Source organism: Prionailurus viverrinus, chromosome B3 (genome assembly GCF_022837055.1).
Source record: "Prionailurus viverrinus isolate Anna chromosome B3, UM_Priviv_1.0, whole genome shotgun sequence".
Lineage (NCBI taxonomy): Eukaryota > Metazoa > Chordata > Mammalia > Carnivora > Felidae > Prionailurus > Prionailurus viverrinus.
Window position 1 is genome coordinate 116,284,195 of NC_062566.1, and position 20,925 is coordinate 116,305,119.

The 20,925-nt window shown below is 45.5% G+C and overlaps 3 protein-coding genes across 22 annotated transcripts in view; 2 read left to right on the forward strand and 1 right to left on the reverse strand.

Annotated features, from left to right (window-relative positions):
• FLVCR2 (FLVCR heme transporter 2) overlaps nt 1-864 on the forward strand; it is a 54,932-nt gene extending 54,068 nt beyond the window's left edge. The window contains exon 11 of one of the 2 annotated variants that reach the window (XR_007153250.1): nt 733-804. Coding sequence is in view for 1 of the 2 variants with exons in the window: in XM_047863921.1 (XP_047719877.1) it covers nt 733-813 (81 nt within the window). In the remaining variant the exon portion in view is untranslated. Of the gene's footprint in view, nt 1-732 lie in introns of both variants that reach the window. The other variant, XM_047863921.1, reaches the window with a different exon arrangement.
• On the reverse strand, nt 822-14,650 carry ERG28 (ergosterol biosynthesis 28 homolog). Of its 4 annotated transcripts, none has more exons than XR_007153252.1 (6): nt 14,359-14,650; nt 11,655-11,818; nt 8,712-8,806; nt 6,117-6,260; nt 5,645-5,763; nt 3,290-3,425 (listed from the first exon to the last, which is right to left on the reverse strand). XR_007153252.1 is itself a non-coding variant. In XM_047863925.1 (5 exons), exons 2-5 carry the CDS (start codon nt 11,785-11,787, stop codon nt 3,298-3,300), a joined length of 471 nt encoding a protein of 156 aa, XP_047719881.1. In that variant the 5' UTR covers nt 11,788-11,818; nt 14,359-14,650; the 3' UTR covers nt 822-3,297. The 4 variants fall into 4 exon arrangements, 2 of the variants coding, with proteins under 2 accessions (XP_047719881.1, XP_047719882.1); XR_007153251.1 differs by lacking the exon at nt 3,290-3,425 and adding an exon at nt 4,304-5,516; XM_047863925.1 differs by lacking the exon at nt 6,117-6,260 and having other exon boundaries at nt 822-3,425; nt 8,716-8,806.
• A 199-nt stretch (nt 14,651-14,849) lies between these two features.
• Nucleotides 14,850-20,925, forward strand: part of TTLL5 (tubulin tyrosine ligase like 5) — a 286,873-nt gene continuing 280,797 nt past the window's right edge. For 11 of the 16 annotated variants that reach the window (XR_007153248.1, XR_007153249.1, XM_047863915.1 and 8 more), the window contains exons 1-2: nt 14,851-14,998; nt 16,351-16,520. Coding sequence is in view for 14 of the 16 variants with exons in the window: in XM_047863915.1 (XP_047719871.1) it covers nt 16,447-16,520 (74 nt within the window). In the remaining 2 variants the exon portion in view is untranslated. Of the gene's footprint in view, nt 14,999-15,093; nt 15,194-16,350; nt 16,521-20,925 lie in introns of those variants that run through there. The other 5 variants (XM_047863906.1, XM_047863908.1, XM_047863911.1 and 2 more) reach the window with 2 other exon arrangements.

Consider the following 20,925-nt stretch of genomic DNA (forward strand, 5'->3'; position numbering starts at 1 on the left):
CTGTGCCAAGGTCTTCTCACGAACTGGATGCACACTCGAGGTAAGAAGCAAGGCACCGCATGGACTTAGGGACCCCACAGGATGACTTCCAGGCCATACGTAGTTCCAACTCCACCTCACATCCTTTCCCCGAGAAAGTCAAAGCCGCACTGACCCCAAGTCTTCTTCTCTAGGCATAAAGGGTATAGAGATATTTTTAGCCAGTGAGTTTATATGCATCCTGCCTTTATACAGATTCTCTTCGATGCATCCATTCCCTGCACATTATCCTAATACTCCTCGTCCTGGGGGCTGCCTCCAAAGGAAGGTAGTCAGAAATTCCGTGGGAGTTGCAGACCCGGCACTTTGGATAGCTCCTTGGTGGCCAGTCCAGATGAGTTTTAGGCTGTCAGAATGGGGAGGGAGAGCAGGCTCTGCTATTTCATTCCTGAGAGGGAGCCTGGAATGGCACTTGGACCAGGATGGTTTGTGGTCGCTGTGGCATCAGAGAGAGATGGCTTTCTTGGCTTTTTTCTTTGAGGATGCTGTGATGGTGTGTGTGTTTAAAGGGCACGCTGGCAAGGACTGGTTGCTTTTCTTCCCTTTGTTTACTCTTGGGGCCGCCGAGGGGCCTCTGGCTCTTGGTTTTCCCACTTTGCCACTGATTATGGTCACTAACAGGCAGTCGTTCCGGCCCAGGTGGAGTCTTGCCCCTCTTCACCCACAGGGTTGCCTGCTTGTTTTGCCTTGCAGAAACTCCAGGAGGAGGGGGAGGAGGAGGAGGAGAGCAATGCCAACAAAGTACCCACCATTGTGTCTGAGGAGCACTTCTGAGAGAAGAAGGTGGTGGCGACTCAGGGAACACCGACGCCCCCCCCCCCCCCCCCCCCGCCTTCGGTCAGCATTCACTGCCAGCACACAGGTCTTCACCGGAGCAGCTTTTGGAGGGAACTGGCTGATATATCTGTGGCTTGGATGGCGGTGCCTCTGCCTCCTGGAACCCATTCAAGAGGTTGCATGGTCTGGTTGGGGACGATGGCACCTTTCACCAAACGCACACTCCATTCCCGCCCCCTCCCCCTCGTGGGTTATGGGAGCTGGTGTTGGGAGAGGCTGGTGGAGAACGGTGCTGCCCTGTCTTCCCCCTTCCCCTCCATCCTGCAAAGAGAGAGCCTGCGAAATTATCGCGGAAAGGAAGCTTATTCAGGATACTAACTTTTTCTAGTGTCTTAAGACCCTTAGAAGCCCAGTCCTAAGGAGAGGCAGCTGCTCCGGATGAGGGGAATTTGGGGGTCACCGGCCCGGCTGCTGACGTTCTGTGGGAAAAAGCACCATCAGAAAAAAACTGCATCAGAACGAAGCCGTCAGGACTCGGCCTCGTTTCTCCTGGCCTGAGGTTGGGGTCTGCTTCCAAACCCTTTCCTAAGAGCTGATCAAACCAAACATCAATAAACTTGACAGAAATTTTGCTGTGGCCATGAAGGAGAAACCCATTTGGGAGAGTGAGCTGCCTAGGTGTGTGTGAGGGCACCTGTGAAGGCAGTTGGGGACCGTGGTAGCTTGATTTGGGACTAAGTTCTTTTCTACAGAGTCTCTGCCCAGGGACTTCCGTGTGGGTCACAGTCACCTCTGATGCCTTCATGTGGACACTACCTTGAGAAACTCCGTCAGCCTCCGCACTTGCTTTCTCTGAAGGGAGGGAAATCCCAGCCAACTTCCTGTAACCTTTACTGAGAGCTAACCTTGATTCATCCCACGCTGAGAAATCCACAGCTGCTTCTGCGAGATGAGAGGAAAGGGGCAGGAGGAAAGCTGACCCTTGAAATGGGAAGTGAGTCTGCTTCAATTAAGTGCACCTGCCTCCGGAGGGGACAGTATTCTAACACCCACCCCCTCTTCCTGCCCTCTTCCAGCAGTAATCTTTTTTTAAATCAGATATTGTGAGTTTAAAGGGAGTCCCTTTAAACCAACCCAAGGTGACTTCCTCTCCTGCCTAGCCTGCTGTCTGGCTCTACTCATGGTCTTGGGTGGTGTCCCCTGAAAATAAGACATTTCAGCAATTTCTCCTGCGTGGTGAACAGCTGTGATCATGACCATGGTGCTGTTTGGCTGTGGCCACTGCCCCGGCCTTGGCAAACGGGAGCAGCCTGGGTCGGTTGGCAGCAGTGCCGGGGTGCCCGGGCCACTGCCTGAGGGGAGCCAGGTGTGTGTGTGTGTGTGTGTGTACGTTCTGGGTAATAGAAGAAGTTCACACTTCTGGTGGGGGGAGTGATTGGGGATGGAAGCGAAGTGGAGAGAAAGCGTGTCTTACTTTTGATGAGGAGAAAGGTGCTTACTCTTCAGCTCCTTCAAACTCTTTAACAGAATGTTTACCAGATCCATCCGTTCCTTTATTTTAAGAACACAATTTGTATTTTCGGTTTGTAATGCCAGATGTTTTAAGGCAATAAAAGATTCTCCGAGTGGTCCGCCTTGTCATCAGGTGGGGGCGGAGGTGCCTTTTGGCACAAGAATGAGAGTCTTGCCCATTTCCGGTGCGGGAGGGGCTGGGGCTAGAGGAGCAGCTCCTGTGGCCTTCTGCGGGGGTGGGTCCTCTGTTTACGCAGATGTTACCATCCCAGTGGGTTACTTTTTAAAGACAAGGCAGTAAAAGTGAACGTTGGCCTACGTGGTGCCTGGCAACTCGGCGCCCAGCACGTGACCCTGACCGCCTTCTGTGCCGTGTATATTTGCAGACGGTCCACTCGGGGTAACCGCTGATACAGAGCCCACTGTGGTTTCTGGCTCTGTCTCAAAGCGTGGCCGAAGTATTTGTTCTAGGACTGTACCATCCTGCCCTGGTCAGAGTCCACGCTTTCGGCATCTGCCGTGGTGCTGCCACTTTTCTTCTGATCTGTCCGGCCAACTGCCACTTCTCCCTTCCCAGGTGCGTTCACCCCGTACTGTGATCTGGACATGCTGCTATTGGCCTTCTGTGCATTTCTTTCCTGGAAATTGCACCGTGTCTGTGGCATTTTGGGACCATTATCTGTTAGCAGTTCTTAGCTGGAGAGACATTACGGATTCTACTTTAAATCATCTCGGAAGGGAGCCAAGACTGGCGGTTAAAGAAATAGAATATTCATAATATTTTCCAACTACTCTAAATCGTCTCTTTGGATCCTTTGGGATCTTGTCTTTGCTCACCTGGAATCACATTTCTATGACGTATGCTCAGAGGATCCGCATCCAACTCATGCATGTTTTCAATTCACTTTCTTAGGTGGGCTCCGTGTGGATCTACACTTACATGCAAACTCTGCAAAATCATTGCTTTTACTACCTCCTTAACAGTAGTTGGTGAGGGAGGGATAGTCTGTATCCCTGAACTATTTTTCTAGACGTAGTGTTGGCATGTGAGGCCTGGTATTGCTGCAACCGCTTTTGGCACCATAAAGGAAGCCAGCCTGAGGATGAAACCAACACAGGAGGGCAGAGTGGAGTCAGATCAAACCATTCCTGAAGCCTATAATCCACTGAACTTTTCAATTTTGTGAGCCAATGTTATCTTTATTGTTTAAGCTAGTTTAAGACAGTTTTGTTCTTTTCACCTAAAAAGCCTTAACTGATAGAGAATTCCCAGTGCATTTAAGTATTTATTAAGCTTAAAGTATTTAACTTTAAGCTTCCTATCCTGCCTTTGCAAGTCCCCTGCCTCCCTGACCGCTCACCTTTCTCTTCCCAACTTCTCTACTTGGTTTTTACTCCTTCAACAAGATGGTTCATACCTTCCAGATGCTGTTCCCTCGGCCCTAAATGTCTGCCTCCTATATGAAGACATCTAATGCCTGGGCATTCAAGGCCCAGCTCAAATCCCATCCCCTCAGGGAGTCCTTTCCTGATAATCTGAACTGTGCACCCCCTACCTTCTTGATCATAAAACTTTGTATTCTAAAATTTTTTTTTTAACCTTTATTTTATTTTTGAGAGAGACAGAGACAGAGTGTGAGCTGGGGAGGGGCAGAGAGAGAGAGAAGAAAACACAGAATTGGAAGCAGGCTCCAGGCTCTGAGCTGTCAGCACAGAGCCCGATGTGGGGCTCGAACCCACAAACTGTGAGATCATGACCTGAGCTGAACTCGGCCGCTTAACCGACTGAGCCACCCAGCGCCCTAAAACCTTGTATTCTAGAGTTCTTAGCGTTTGAAGTTGTTTTTGTGTGTTGCTTTATTGATTGTCCATTACCTTGACTTCACTGCAAGGGCCACAGGAACAGGGACATTGCCTGGGACATCATTTCTCTTTCTCAAGTGTCTGGCCTGGAGTTAAATGTTCAATAAATACTTTGTTGATGTAATGAATGGGTTCTTGAGTCTACACACTGCGTGTGGGCCCCGCCAGTGAGGAGCCCCTCAGAATTCTGTTTGGAGGGCAACTACCTGCTCCAGCCCATTATCATTGGGGTTTCAAGCTCTCCTTTCCATGGTTAGGCAGCTATTCCTTCCATGCTATTTTCTGACTCTGCTTTCTCAAGAAACTGTTTCTTCCTTAGCAAGAAAACAAGAAAGGGTCCTCCTGACCGTTCAATTGTGAACACAGAATCTTGAAGGTGGGGAAGGAGAGGCAGACTGGACTTCAGGAGAAATGAACAAGTGACCAGACGCGCCAGCGGCAGCCAGGTGTGCCTGGGTCCTTGAGCTGTCCTACTCATTATGGTGTATTTGATCCACAAAATGCTGCGATTCTCCTCTGCTACAGCTCAGAGGAGGGCAGGAGCGCTCCTGGCTTAGGGAAGGTCAAAGTACAAGGACTGATCCAAGCACAGGGTTTTTCTATTTACTACAAAATTCGTTACACAAATACAGCTGACCAGAAGGTCTAAAAACAGCCCAGACTCTTCCAACCCCGATCCATTTGTAGACACAAGGATATGAGCCATGCTCACTCACAGGGGAGCCCTTCTTAGAAGAACTGCCCGTTTCTCGGATGGTTCAGAGTCTCGGGTCCAGCAGCAGAGAGGAGCCCGCCCTGGGAGGGCAACCCCGAAGCAGCCCTTGGAGGCTGCTGCTCTGGGCAAGGCAGCAGCTGTAAGTTTCACAGTTCACGTGTTCCCACCACGCAAGTCAGATGAAGGGATGAAAATAAAAGGGAAAAAGCAGAAGGCTGGAAAAGGGTCCTGGAAGAGGCTGCTGGTGAAGGAAGGGTACACAGTGGGTTTCGAAGGTGCTGGCAATTTCTTGGTCTGGGGGAAGGTATGGGGTATCCACCTTAAAATGATTCTTTAAATTGTTCGTACACATCATATGAAAGTTATACGGTATCGTAAACATTATTAAAGAAAAACCCCAAACGTAAAAGGCTAGCAGGGGGTCAGAGGGCTCAGGATGGTGCAGAAAAGAAGAACTAAAAGAGGAGGGAGGATAAAGGTAGGGGACAGCAAAGGTGGAGGATGGAGTCTTGGAGCTGGTAACGTTGGCCTCAGTTTCTCTTCTTCTGTCTGGATACTGGTTCTACTTCTAGGTACCGAAGCCCAACTAGCATACCCAGGATGGAGAAACCTTCAACACAGAGAAAAGGTTCGTGGCTGAGACAGGCACGGCACTTTCTTACACCCTTGTGTGTCTGCCCTCTGCCCCAGCCCGAGGGTGCAGTTCCTGCGGGAGGTCTGGGGTGCTCGGATGCTTACTTGCCACCATCAGGGGTGCCAGGACGCCAATCGTGGGAGCTGCGGTCCCAAAGACAAACAGCTCAGAGAGGAAGTGGCCCAGGGCGAGGAGGAAGGTCCAGAGTGTGATGTGGTACAGCCTACAAGGGAGCAGACAGACATGAGAACAGAGGCGATGCTTGTGGGGCGCAGAGGAAGAGTAGAGGTCTGGCTCCACACACACAGAAGCCAACCCAGGGAGGCGATTATGGCTAAAGGGAGAGGAGACTTGGGCCAGAGAAAGACCTATCTGCTCGGCCACATCGATTTATCCTCTACTAGGGCAAAACGGAAGGTTTCCACTGCTAGACCGAGAGTGCGGTTCAGGCATCCAGAGTGGGTCTCTGAGTCGTGGCAAGGTGGTGAAGCCAGCTACAGCAAAGCGAGTCTGGGTTATGGCAATCCTAGCAGTATAGACAGTTTCAGATCAATCACGCTTACATATTCTACTCACTTGGCTCTGTAGTCCACGCCCACCTGGCAGGTATATATGAGGGATGCCACAGAGTGAAGGGCCTGAATGGGGCATGAGCAGCAAGGACCTCTGTGGGGCTTTTAGACGCTCTTGCAACATGGGCCGGTTATTTAGTATCTTAGCCTAGGAAAATGGTGGAGGACACAGTGATAATCTCATGGGAAGAGAACTCTTTCCTCCGTTTTGACCAAGAGGTGGAAAAGAGGTTATAGGACGACTGACCACATGGATTGGAGATATCTTTTTTTAACTATGAAAATTTTAAAATTACGAAATACCTTAAACATACAAAACATTGTTGATAAGAGAATATTCTAATTAACCTGTATGCAACCAATACCCTGCTCCAGCAAATCTGGATATTTTGACATTTTTGCTTCAGATACTTTTTCTAAGAAACAAAATATTACAGGTAATCAGTTAAAGCATTCTGTGTATCCTGGACCCTGGGACCCTGGATCCCACCTGGACCCCCTCCCCAAGCCCCCCTCCCTCCCTCCCCAGAAGGAACTGATATGTTAAATTTGATTTTTATCATTCCTGTGTATGTTTTTATACAGTCAGTAAATATGTATGTTTGGGTGCTGAATTTGAATTTCTGGTTAGGAAGGAAATAGAATCCCAGTGTAGATCAGAAGAACATGGACCAGCGTCCCAGGCTAAAAAAGGCTAGAAACAGAAGTCGGCATTTGTGGCTATCCTGTGTTGGAAGAAGGGGAAAGGAATGGGTGATGATAAGGTAAGTCTCATTCCAAAAGCACAGCAAATGAAAGATACACCTCTTATACCTATTGGCAATTCTTTATCACGTAAAGGTCTTTAAAGGAATTAGTCAGTTCTTACTCCCTCCCAGTCACCTTGAGAGGTACAACAGATATACTGGTTTCATCTTATACGTAAAGAGACCAAGGTGCCGAGAAAGTGAACAACTGGTCCTTGAACAAAATGGGTTTGAGCAGCAAGGGTCCACTTTTATGTGATATGTGGATTTTTAAATATTTATTTCGAGAGAGACAGAGAGAGAAAGCAGGGGAAGGGCAGAGACAGGGAGACAGAATCCCAAGCAGGCTCTACCCTGTTAGCCCAGGGCCCAGTAGGGGGGCTCATCTCACGAACTGTGAGATCTTGACCTGAGCTGAAATCAAGAGTTGGATGCTTAACTGACCGAGTGACCCATGTGCCCCTACATGTGGATTTTTAAAGATAAATACAGTACAGTACTGTATTTTTTCTTCCTTATGATTTTCTTAAGAACCTTTTCTCTGGCTTATTTTATTGTAAGAATACAATATATAACACAGATAATGTACAAAACATGTATTAATCGACTTTCTTATCAGTAAGGCTTCTGGTCAGTAGTAGGCCATTAGTAGTTAAGTTCTGGGGGGCGCCAAAAGTTATATGTGGATTTTCAACTATAGGGAGCCACTATTCCTAATCCCCATGTTGTTCAAGGGTCAACCGTATAATGAACTTGCAGCTACAAAAATAGTTACCAGGAGAACTGAGACAAGAGCCCATTTTCTTGTTTTCATTCTTGGGCCCCAGGCTGTTTCCACTAAACCACACTGCTTCCAAAAATACATGTCAATCTAGAACAAGTCAAACTATAGTTTCAAGTTCTAAAAAATAAAAATAAAAAAAAATTTAAAAAGTTGGGAGAGATCGCAGGGTTAATAGCATTGCTTCAAATCCCACTTGAGTTGGCCTTCCTCAGTTCAAATTAATTGGGTCTCTAATATGTAGATCTGCAAAATCAGGAATGAAAACCATATTTCCCAGGGCTGCTAGGAGACTTAATCAAGGTCATGTGGATAAAAGCTCCTGGCATAATCAGAGGTGTTCGGTAAATATCATCACCTCCTCTTTTCCCAAATGCTGAGAGCTTGGATATGACAGAAAAACATTTTAGTGTGAGGTTGGTATTTTGTTGGCCTTAGCCACTGACCCGAGCAAACTTTCCACTTTGGTTGTGGGGAGGACTGTTGGAAAGGAAGCTCGAGCCCCCTCCAGTGGTCAGCACCAGTTACAGCATTATGTAGACAGGAGGCTATGACCCTCTGCAAATGGTCCGCAGCAGTGTGACGACCCTAGAGGCAGAATGTTAGGAGTCCTGGGTTCTCTTTCACCCTCACATATGGACTCTGCGTAGGCGCACAGCAGTTTACTTGTGGGTTCCTTTTCGCATGGATTGTGATTTTTGGTCATTCCTACTTCTTGAGGAATGTGAGAATAAGGTATATGTGGGTGGCTGCTCTAAAAAGAGCACACTACTCTACTTCTGGAGCAGAGAAAGGCTGATTCTTTAGTAAAGGAGTGGAGGGATGTGCTGCAGGCCACTGGGTCAATGGTAATAGCCAGTTGCTACCGACTTCCAAAGAATTTTCAAACTTCAAAGACCTGTTAGGCCTATTATGTTTTTTTGGCTTGGAAAGAATAGAACCCATTAACGTTTTATTATCCATGTTTTAGGCTAATGTATGAACATTAGCAGGTCTCCAAGGGGAGGGGCACACTGGATATGCCTGGCACCTGATTTCTAACAAGGGATGCTTAAGCTCTTTCTTCCCTTACATACGTCTTGTTGTGGATGTCGATGGCACAGAGGCAGCGAATCACTGATGAGAGTAGGGTCCAGATCCCAAAGGTCCGAGCTTGGAGGCCATTCACTGTATAGTAGGAAAAAGCAAGAGTGTTGAGAGGGTGGGGGGTGAGGTTCCCTCCAAACTCCTCTCACCTCACTGGTGGTTCATGGGAGGCAGGCTGCTAAGCCTGAACTCTCTTTGGCTGGGCAGAGGGGAGGCTCTGGTGCTACACATGGGAACTAGAAGGAATGGAAGGAATTCCAGAATGAGAACGGCTTAGCTCCTCTTCACAGGTCTACAGTTGGGTGGGGGAATTTCAAGAGGAGAAACCCAACGAAAGGCCCACTTAGGCAATAACTCCTGAATGCAGAAGTTTATGCCTCTGCCCTGGAAGCCACTCAGGTGCTGGTGAAGTCCAGCAAGTCTGGGTCAGCGCACGTTTGGGGGAATGTTGCACATAGTGGTCTGTCAATACAAGATGTCTAGGCGGTGTAAGCTTTCAAGGCTGAGGCAGGAGAGGACTCAGAAATCCGGGGGCTTATCTAGATGCTCAGTCTGGTTTTGAAGAGACCGAAGTCTTCTCTTGGATCCAGATCTGTATTATTTGAACAAAGGCCAAACCGAGCTGCTTTCCTGTGCACTTTGTACTGGAACAAAACACTGCTTGTTTGGTGTTTGCTGTGGCCACCCTGCTCTTGGTGGCTTTGTTCTGATACCGCTGTACTAAGTATCTTGTCCTGAAAGTATTGATCATAGTCCTCCACAGCAGTGGTTCTTGACCCTGGGTGTTTATTAGAGTCAACTACAGAAGCTTTATCCATTTCCCAAGACCTGGGAACCAGACCAATTAAATCATATTCTCTGAAGGTAGGCCCTGGGCATGAAGTATTTTCTAAAAATATCTCTCTGGGTTGACTGCAATGTACAGCCATTTATCTAAGGCATCCTGTGGCCAGGAATGCCACAACAGTGAAAGTTTTCCTTTGCTGGTCTACTGAGCAAGAGAAATTGTAAGGGACAAGACTGATAACTGAAAGGTCTATTAATGTTTATTTGGGCTTTAAGGATTTTCCATCCTTTGGAAAACCAGACAGTGATACCAATTTCATAACCCTGAAGGCCTTTACGTGGTAGTAAGGTGGGAAAAAATTCCAAATGCCAAATATCTAGTGGGCGGCCCTGGAAAGCTGTGATTTTTATAAACCAGTTTGATAGCCTTTCTGATGAAAAGATTGAGGAAATATCTCTAGTTAGTGAGATACAAAAGTGGAGTATCTCACCAGCCCTAACCACACTAGGCACCAAGTGACATTCTATGGGATGCTCCAGAATACTGTGGTTATCAGCAGAGTACCATGACAGCCCCCAGATTAGGGGGGGGGGGGGAAGACGGTCTCTACTTCTGGGCTGGAGATAAGACACCCACCTACCCACCCACAGTTCTTTTGCACAGCTATATGCCCTTGAGTGAATCACATGACCCCTGGACTTTTCTCTCTCAACTTTAAATTTTTTTTTTTTTCTACAAATTTCGGTTGCTTAATGTTTATTTATTTTTGAGACAGAGAGAGACAGAGCATGAACGGGGGAGGGTCAGAGAGAGAGGGAGACACAGAATCCGAAACAGGCTCCAGGCTCTGAGCTGTCAGCACAGAGCCTGACACGGGGCCCGAACCCATGGACCGCGAGATCATGACCTGAGCCGAAGTCGGCCGCTCAACTGACTGAGCCACTCAGGCGCCCCTCAACTTTAAATTTAAAGGATCGGACCAAGGGTGCCTGGGTGACTCAGTTGGTTAAGTGTCTGACTCTTGATTTTGGCTCAGGTCATGATCTCACGGTCCCACGTCGGGCTCTGTGCTGAGTGTGGAGCTGCTTAAGATTCTTTCCCTCCCTCTCCCTCTGCCCCACTTGTACGTGCTCGCTCTCTCTCTCTCTCTCTCTCTCAAAAAAAAAAAAAAAAAAAAAAAAGGACCAGACCAGGTAATTTCTGCAATCCTGTGCATCTACAGTCATCAGAAGGCAGTGTTTGAGGGTGAAAAAGTGAACTGTCCCACCCACTCTTCCAGGTTCTTTACTCCTATTGTACTTGAGTTTTGTTCAAAATGAGCCTTAGCCTACTTAGATTCACTTTATGTGGAGATGTTGCAGAAAAATGAGCTAGGTCAGGGCCCAAATCTGGGTTAGCTATAAATGTGACACAGAATTGTCAGCTGCGTGATATGATCCTGCAGCTCAAACACCACTACCCCACACATCGGTGCAAGGAAGCGCAAGCTGAAATGTGAAAACGGTCTCAGCAGAGAGGCTCAGGAAGCTGGGACAGGCCACCAGAGGCCTTCTAAGCTTCACTTTGGGAGACCAGCTCAGAGGAATGTCGGATATCATCTCAGGGGCTCTTCACGGTTTGGGAAGACTTTGGTTTTATAACTTGCCATTTGCAACACAGAATATAAACCATTTGGGGCACAACCTAGTTTCTGAAGAGGGCTGAGATAATATGAAAAGCTTCTTTATAGCTTTCTAGTGGGGAATCCCAGAGTCACCAAATAATTCCATTTCCTCACTTGCCCTTGTAATACTTTTTGTATTGCCTGTAAAACGTATAGGGCAGTATAAAATGAATGAAAAGGTATTCAGACAAGCTTGGGGGGAAGAGGGCCAAGTGCTATCCACAAAGTCTATTGTTCCACTGGCTGCCAAAGGTTAGGTTAGCCAGCATTAGAATCACCTGGAAAGCTAGGAAAAACTACACCCTTGGGTCCCATTCAGGGGTGGGGCGAAAGTTTCAGGAAATAAGTTTGGAGAAGAAAACGGGCAGCTGTGCTGTTTGTTCGTTTTTAAATTTCCTAGGTGGTTCTCATGGACGGCCTGGCCTAGGAACCACAATTTAGGCAGCTCCCGCAAAGGAGGCAATTCTCTGACTTCTTACCGAGGTCTGGCTTGCCGGTGTAGAGCTTTTCATAGAGAAAGGTGTGGTCTCGGAAGCTCTGCAGCGTGTTTCCCATGGCTATGATGGACACCATCACCAGCCAGCTTCGTAACACGTTCAAGAAACGGCTCATAACTTCCGGCCAACCCGAGAGGGCTCTTTGCCTTGGAAACAAAGGCAAAAAACGTGAGACAATTAGTCTACTTCAACCATGAGCTCTCTGACTTGTGTAGTTAACCTGTACTAAGTTTATCTGGGCAATCACTTTGTGAATTGCTTTCTAAGTCTCTGAGGCTCATCTACTCTCAGTTATCTTGACATATTATTGTTACTTCACCCAAAACCAAAGGGTGCTAACCTTTACCTAGAGTAAAAAAGGCTAAATAATGCCCGGGGCTGGAAATGGTAAACCTAGCCAAAAAAAAAAAAAGAAAAAAGGTGGGGGGGGGGGGGGGGAGAAAAAGGGAACGGATGAAAAGGAGGTGTACAAATTTTACTATAAATTAATAAAATGGTCTCTTTTTTCTTTAAAGTTTATTTATTTAGAGAGGGAGGGGGAGAGAGAGAGAGAGAATCTCATGAACTTGGGGCTTGATCTCACACACTGTGAGATCATGACCTGAGTGGAAATCAAGAGTCGGATGCTTAGCCAACTGAGCCACCCATATGCCCAGTGATAAAATGGACTTCTGAGTAAGACTTATAGAAACTGGTCTCAATATTTAGTTACACTAATAGTGGTGAATCAACAGTATACTTTGCAATAAGTGACACAGTACTTATTTTTGTCTAAGCAACTTCTCCACAATGTTAGCCTTTTCTCTTGGTTGGAATCAGTCTTTTGCTATCTTTACTCCTAGCCTAGTTTTTTTATGTCATTCTTTTTAAGGCAAGTGGCTCAAAGGTGACTGTAAATCTACCAATGGTTACCTGCCGGGCTATTGATGACAGATCCTTCCAAGCCTTATATATTAGCGTGGAACCTGTGGAGTACGGGCAATATTTACACTCTCAGATTTTTTCCTACTCTGGTTCTCAGGTACATCAGGCTCCATAAGCTAAATGATATAAAAGTTAAAAATAAATAAGCTGCCGTGACTTGAGAACTAGCAGGAAAATTACACAGAGAACGAAACAGCAATGTTGGTGTTGGGTTGTAAGAGAAAGAGTAACAGCTAACAGTTATTGGGCACTTGGATAGGCCGTGCACTTTGCCAAACACCTAACGTACATTGTCTCATTTAATCAATCCTTAAACAAGGTGGGTAGGCACTATTCCTATTTCCATTTTACAGATGAGGGCTGGCACAGAGACATTAAGGGATCTGCTTGGTTCCACAGCTAATATATGGCAGAGTGGAGATACAAACCATGATCTGTTGGAATCACACTGCAATACTGCCTCCCTGAGAATAGTTTGATGAAGTTTTTTTTTTTTTTTAATGAAATTTCCATTTTTAAGGGAGACAAACACACTATATCCACTTCTGTCTCAAAGTTGTATACAAAGTACTTACATGGTATGCTTTTTGTTTAAAAAAAAAATGAACCCTTGAGGAGCAATGATTTCAATCTACTTGGTTTAAATAAAACTCCCGTTAAGAATTTAGTAATAGAACTACTTCTCATCTTCACTGTAGTTTTGTTTTGTTTTGTTTTTGGCTGCTTTTTTGCTTTCCCCACGGTTTATCTTTTGTCAGGTTAACTTCTTGGGCCTGAAGTGGTGATAAACTATCAGGCTTTTTTTTGTCACTCTGGCAGAAGTTTCAGTGTCTTAAGCTACACAGTTGAAATAGATATTAAAGTCAGCAATGGCCTGACAGTGTGAAGCACTGAAAAGAAAAAAGAAAAGAAAAAAGAAAAGCTCTAGAGGACGAAGCACGAATCCCTCAGGGAATGGTAGATCACAACAGTGGACCTAGTTGAAGTCCAGAGAGAATAGAGCTTTACTGGAGATCACAGGTGTCACAGCATGGGCCAAGATTCCCTCATCTTTCAAGGTATCACCCTCCCCCCCACCCCCCACCGCCTCCTTATTTTCTCACCATTCCTCAGTAGGAGACTCGCGATTTCACCTCCAGGAGTCAGAAAAGCCTGATGGAAGGCCCCATCTTTGAGAGAACTTCTGCCCATCTCACGGAAGCTCTTAGAAGTCCCCACGATAGCTGATGAGTGCAGAACCTCAGCACTCTTCCGAACTGCTCCACCAATCGCTCTCCCCCAAATTCCCTAAAGCTTTAGGGCCTCCTAAAGTATCCAGCATCTATTCTCAAATTTTCTCCTGGCCCGGCCCGGCAAAGGTGTGGTGTTAAAACTAGTCAGGAGAGAGAGAGAGGTTCCTATCCTGCCCCGATCATTCAGCACCTGTGTGACCCTGGGTGAGAAATCTGCAAAATGGAGCTTAAAAAATACCTATCGCAAGGGTTATTGTGAGAATTACATGAGAAAGTGAAGGGTCCTTGCCCTGGGCTAGGCTCATAGTGCCTGCTCATTCCTTCATTGGTTTCCCGAACCTACCATGCCTTCCTCCTCTTCATAGTCCTAGATCCTCCTTCTCAAGGTCTCTCGAACCCCTTGTCCCCCAGAAGGTTGCCTCCCAGGGATCTTCCTTCCACCCCACCTCTATTTTTCCAGACTCTCCGGATCCTCTCAATCAGATGGCACAAAAATGCCTCCCTCTCTTTTCTCCCCATGTTGCGCCTACCTGGTGACCGGACCCCCAGCTGAGCAGCGGCGGCAGCAGGAAGAGCAGCAGCAGCAAAGATCCAAAACAGCTCCAGCGAGGAGTCCACCTGAGCCATTTGTCCTCGCCCCCGCCCACAGCCCGGCACCAGGATTGGGTCGTTTCCGTCAGTCCTCGCTCTGATTGGCTGCTCCGGCTTTGCTCGAGCAGGAGATGGGGCGTGAACCCCTTTACTGCCAATCAGCGGGTGCCGCTTCTCAAGGCACCTCCCCCCCACCCCCGCCCCTCTGTACCGCTGCTCACGCAGTGAGCCCTCTTCTTGAGCGTGGCGGAAGAACTTCGCGGCTGGAGTCAACCTCTTACGAGTGGAGGGGAAAAGAGCGGAAAAAACAACTCAAGACTTCTGTTGAGGGCAAAGCTCTGCGCCCGCGCTGCGCCGCGGTGACGAAATTCCTTCGCGCCCGAAGTCGAGCGTTTTCAGCGCGGGGTGGCGGGCGCCTGCGCAGTGGCTCCCAGCGGGCGGTTGCTTGTTGGTTGTTGTAGTAACGGGGGAAGCAGCCGTCGGCGGCGGCCGTGAGCCCGGCTGGGGAAGGAGGAGAGGGTGGTAGGCGCAGAGCGCGGTCCCCGCCCGCCGGCTCCGAGCCATGGGAAGATGAGACAGGTAAACGCCTGCGCCGGCGCGCTTCCCTACCGGAGGGAGGTGAGCTCCCGGGTCTGGGCGGGCGCCAGCTGCTGCACTTCCCTCTTGAAGTCTGGGAGCAGCTGTTGGCTTCCGGGCGCGCTGGGCTGAATCGCTGCGGCGGAGTCGCCCCTGTCCTTTCCGTGGGGAGCATCTGAGGACCTACCTGGGATTGGGGTGAGCCGGGGGTGGGGCTGAGGGGCTGATCCCTTTAGGGCGAGGACGCTTCTTGAGCGAGTTGTCCTTAATCTTCTTCCGATCTCCGTGTCTCTCTCCACTCTGCTGGCAGCCTGCGACAGGTTTGGCATCCGTTCCTCGCTTGGCGGTCTTGTTTGTTTCGTTTTAATTTAAAGGACTTCCCAACATTTTGGGAAAGATCGAGAAATCCCGTTGGGAATCCCCCGAAGAACGCCTTTGAAGTTATTAGATCGTGCCCATTCCGCTGAAGATCTGTAGGGATCATTATCGGGATCCACGGGTTTTTGTCCTGTTTACGATCTTATATGTGTATATGAATGCATAGAAAAATAAGATTTGCAAAGATCGACATCAGATGATTATCTCTGAGTGATAGGGTTATGGTCATTTAAACATTTTCATTTTCTATATCTGTAATTTCCATTTCAGCCCTAAACACCCAACAAACGTACTTTTTACAATGAAAACATATTTTAAGTTAGAAATATCCTATTTTAATGCCTTTGCGAGATTCAGATCATAGTTTGTGATTTTTTAGTAAGGGAGAATAATTTTTGAGTGTTTGAAAGGACAGTGTTTTTTTTTTTTTTTTTTCCCAGCTATTTATGACCTTGATTCAGGAGAATATATTAATCTTTTAGTTTAGTGGTTGAGTTTGTTTTAGTGGAAACATGAGGGCATTTTACCTGTGTGCTTGTCATAGAGTCTAAAGAAATAATTTCAAGGATCGTAAATCTTGAGTTTTTATTTTTAACCCAGATCAGGTTTTTCTAAGCAAGGAGTCTATGTTTTAGGCAATCGACCACCTATCTCAGACTTTTCTAAGAGCTAAGTCTTATTAGATTTAGTATGTAAAAGAAAAATGAGAAGCTCAAACTTAATAAGAGCTCTTTATTTTATTTTATTTTATTATTATTTTTTAATAGCAGCTCTCTAAATGCACAGAGGACAGACAGTATGTTTGGAAAAAAATTTTGATTTTTGTGGCATTAGTGGGGCACTGTGAGAGAAGGTAAGCTTCCAGAGGTTGGGCACCATTTAGGTAAATATTCGTTTTTTTAGACTTGGAAGATTAATAGCAATAACCAACAAACAGACAACCCTGTTGTGTTTCGGATCATTTGGCTTTCTTGCAGGAATCAGTGCCACCTAAATTGTTTGATCCAGTGAATCTGCAAGGAAAGGTCTCTGAGGCCCCCCGTCTGCTGACTGCATGACAAACCCTAAAGGAAATGCCAGTCGTGATGGCCCGGGACCTGGAGGAGACAGCATCATCCTCAGAGGATGAGGAGGTGGTAAGCCAAGAGTAAGTAAGAGCAAGCTTGCTTTTGACCCTTTGCCTTTAGGGTGGAAAAGAATTCTCTTTTACTTATACCTTCTTTTACCTAGTCCTTCTTTCGGTATAGCCTGACTCTGGTTTTAGTTTCTGACCACGATTTTTTTTCCTTTTTTTAATGTTTTTATTTTTTTATAACTTATTGTCAAATTGGCTAACATACAGGAGACAGTGTGCTCTTGGTTTTGGGTGTAGATTCTCATGGTTCATCGCTTACATACAACACCCGGTGCTCATCCCAACAAGTGCCCTCCTCAATGCCCATCGCCCATTTTCCCCTCTCTCCCCCCCACCCCCCCATCAACCCTCAGTTTGTCCTTTGTATTTAAGAGTCTCTTATTCTAACGATAATCTAATTCAAGATTTTATTAGTTGGTTACCCTTAGCTATCTGAAATGAGATAAGGCTTTGTTTCTGGGCTCAGGAGTGAACATTGGCTCTAGATGTTGCTCTTTGTATACTCTTGATTGGAGCTTGTAACATAGGAGATTTTGATATTTGTAGACATTAAAGCAAAGTAGGCCTCCAAACTCTGTGAGATAGATTATATTATTTTCTCAAAAGCTTTTACAACCATAGAATGATAGTATATAGAGAGGTCAAGTAACTTACCAGAGTAACTATGGGGCAGTACATTAGAATTCTGTAACCTGTGCTGTGTCCATTGAACCACACTGCTTTCCTGAGTTCTTTTGGGTAAGAGTCAAGTTTTTTGACTGCTGGATTCTCATGATAATAATAATGAACGACGGTGATAAGTGCAGCTTATCATTTATCATAGATGACGGTAAGGGCTTTAACTGATGTATCTCATTTAATCTGAACATGTTATTATTCCCACTTGATGAAGCTCAGCCATGCAAATATCAAAGAACTTTTTCAGGGATTCAGGGGGAGTAAGTGATGGATTGAGATTCAGACCTAGTTTTCCAGGATTTTGAGGCACTTTGCTGTTTTGCCTCCTTTAACATTATTATTTGGCACAGAGGACAAAGAGAGAGTGCGACTCGAAGTTAAAGATTCTCTGTGAGTCTCCTTGGGTACTTGTATGCTATGTAACCTGGAAAGTGGGGATAATATCTCCCAGGCTATTTTGTAGAGGTATGATTAGAATCAAATAGAATGATATGTAGGAAACTACTTTATAAATGATGAAGTGCTATACAAATGTTAAGGCATTATTCGTACTGGCTTTAATATTGAATTTAAAGTGGATTTCTTACTATAAAGTAGAAGGTTACATTATTTAATATGACTACAAAAAATTACTGAAGCATTCATAAAGCTTTGGAGAGAGGCTTCTCATCACTGTTAGGTCATAGAAAAAATAGAGATTTAACATTATATTTGGGTCAGTCTTATTCAGGATAATTAAATGGATAATTCCCTCTAGTCACTTTAGCTTCTTGTGACTTTTTGCTTTCTGTGTGCTGTTGCTTACCTGTTTCACAAAATTTAACTTTTGCTGCAAGCATCAGTCTTTCTGATTTCAAGATCATATAAAAAAAATTTTGTTTTTACATTTATTTATTTTTGAGAGACAGAATGAGACAGAGTGCGAGTGGGGGAGGGGCAGAGAGGGAGACACAGAATCCGAAACAGGCTCCAGGCTCTGAGCTCTTAGCACAGAGCTGGATACGGGGCTCGAACCCACAAACCGTGAGATCATGACCTGAGCCGAAGCGGACGCTCAACTGACTGAGGCACCCTTTTTTTCCCCATGTGTATGCTCACAAAGATCAGTCTTTTACTTCATGACTATTTCTTTTATTAGTGGGCTTAAGGGTTGGGCCTGATGAGTATTAGATTGAACTCTGTGAAATTGCTGTTTTGATAGGTCAAAAACAGTAAAATATTGACAGTTTCAGATGGTTCAACCTAATATTATAGTAGGTACTCAGTAAATACTTGTTGACTGAGTGACTGAATGAAGGAATAAATGGAGACTTTATGCTTTAGATCACCTTGGATCAGGGGTTCTTAACTTTTTTCTATGCCATGTATCCCTTATCAGAATGATATTTTTTAGGTACTTAAAATATATATCATTAAAAATAGTACCAATTACATTGAAGGCAGTTATTAAGATTAAAAAACCCAAACTTGTGACACAGTGTAGTGATATGTGCTTTTTCACTGATGCATTAAATAACAAGATTATTCTTCTGAAACGTGGGTAAGTTCAATTCCATTTTCCAAAGACCGCAGCGTGAAGACTGTTTTTGCTCAGTTTGCACGAGCTCATCACTCTGTCGGGTAGTCTTTGTTAGCATTTATAAGTGGGGAATATTGGGAAGCATCTTGGTTGTCTGGACCACCACTGTGATGTGTCACCATTTGGCAGCTGACTGGTTGCTTTGTGGGACCTACCAAATTGTTGTCCCGCTTCATGTCGGATGAGGAAGACTGACCACAGGTGATCTCGTGGCAAGGTTAATAACTACTCTAAGTGATAAATGTAAATGATATTTTTAGGTATCTGCAACCCCTGTGTGATACGGTAGAAAAAATCTCTAATTTCAGACAGACTCAAAGGCACAGATGACGCTCATACCCCTGGGCTAGGTTGCCCACCTTCATAGTTGAGAAAGGTTAAGTTTCTAGTAGAAGGTAGTGAAAATACAGGTGTCATTCCCCATCCCAATCCAATTTCATGGATTTTTTGCTCTTCTTCCTTTCAAACTCCTGTTGACTTTTGACTGTTAATGTTCCAGCGGCTCATGTCTTATCTATCAGACATTTTATACTTTAGGAATCTTAAGCCAGTCTTGTTCACACTTGGAGTGATACGCTTTCATTTTTAAAGTTTTGGAAGTTATAAGGCCATAAATCATCTAAGGGCGTTGATTTAATCCAAAGATGTATCTCCATGGCCATCTCGTCGATCTGCTCATATCCCAAGGCTGTGTTAAAGAGTTCATGCCTGGCAGTCCTGGACTTCAGGGCTAGAAACTGCCCAGGCAGTCCTTATCTTGCATGGCATTATTTCAAATAGTGAATTTAAAGGGGCTCTTTTTCTGTATTTTGCTAGATTTATCTGTAGATGTGGAGGGATTAGATACAAGGTTTCTTAAGACACTAAAAAAATAATTTTAATTCCTATCATAAAAGCCAGCTTTATATCAGTTCGTGAGCATACACATGGGGAAAAAAAAAGATCATCGACAGATGATTATACAGTGAGTACTATAGGAATTCCGAGAAAGAAGGCGTCACTGTGGGCTGGAGGAGGTGGGAAAGGCTTTATGGAGATGGTGAGATGAACTGGGCCTTAAGGGTAGAGCTAAATGAACAGAAATGACGAAGGCATTTCCAGCAGGGGCACTGGTATGAATAAGGCATAGAAGCTTTGAATTATGTAGGCCAGATCCCAGGAGTAAATAATATATATGCCTCATGAAATTGTTTTTTAAGAACCAAGACGTTGTTAAGCTTTCAGTAAAGTGAACCTTCAAACCTTCTGCTTCGGTAATCATCCAAGTCTTGTGTTCGTTCATGTCTCTAAGAGCATATTTTCTTAATGTAGACCTTTTTGTGGTGTGAATGAAAATTTAAAGTCCCGATTTTCAGTTTCCTAACCATTTTGAATCTTTTGCCTTTAGCACCACCTGGCGGGAGCATGCTTTTAAAGACGACATAGCGTCTGCCTTAAGTGTGTTTTCGTTGACCTGCTGAATTCATGACGTGTCTGCCACCTCTTTTATCTTGTCATAGGTTGTGAGTGGAAGGATTTCTCCATCAGGGATTTGGTTTTCCACAAATAGCATAGTTAGGGCGTTGGCTGTTCTTAGCCTTGTATGTGTTTCTTGAGTTCCTGACTCTTGTTACGCGTTTTAACCTGGAGCAGTGATCCATTGTTTATAAGCGGGAAGGCAGAGTGGTGCCAGTTTGTAGCTAGTTCTAGATTCACGAGGAACTTTGCATCATTTCCAGAGTTTCTGTCTAAGACTTTGCTGTTTAGGCTGCCTAGTTTTTCTCTATCCTCCGACTTAGAAATACAGTAGAAAAATTACAGTTGGAAGGGATCCTAGGAATCATCTGGCCCCGTGCCCACCTTTTACAGGTGTTTAAGATTAAAAAGCAAGCAAACCACAAAAAAATCCTTCTTGCTAAAAAGTGCCCCTGATAAATACCTTTTCTTACAAATGGGCACTGGCACCCAAGTGAAAAAGTAGGAGCGGTAAGCATCCACATTTCATCTCTAGAAAACAGGAAATGAACTAGGTACGGTGTTCTTTGCTTTTTTGGTAAAACACTTTGGCAGCTCATCCAAAGTCTCAAGTCTGCCTGGCAGCCTGTGCATTCAAAATGGGCATCTTTTTAAACATGGGTTGGGGGGCGCCTGGGTGGCGCAGTCGGTTAAGCGTCCGACTTC

Coding starts and splice junctions, on each gene's coding strand:
- ERG28 (XM_047863925.1), bottom strand. CDS start 11,787: ATGAGCCGTTTCTTGAACGTGTTACGAAGCTGGCTGGTGATGGTGTCC. Junction 8,807..11,654: donor CACCGGCAAGCCAGACCTCG/GTAAGAAGTCAG, acceptor CCTACTATACAG/TGAATGGCCTCCAAGCTCGG. Junction 3,426..5,644: donor GGCACCCCTGATGGTGGCAA/GTAAGCATCCGA, acceptor TTTCATCCTCAG/GCTGGCTTCCTTTATGGTGC.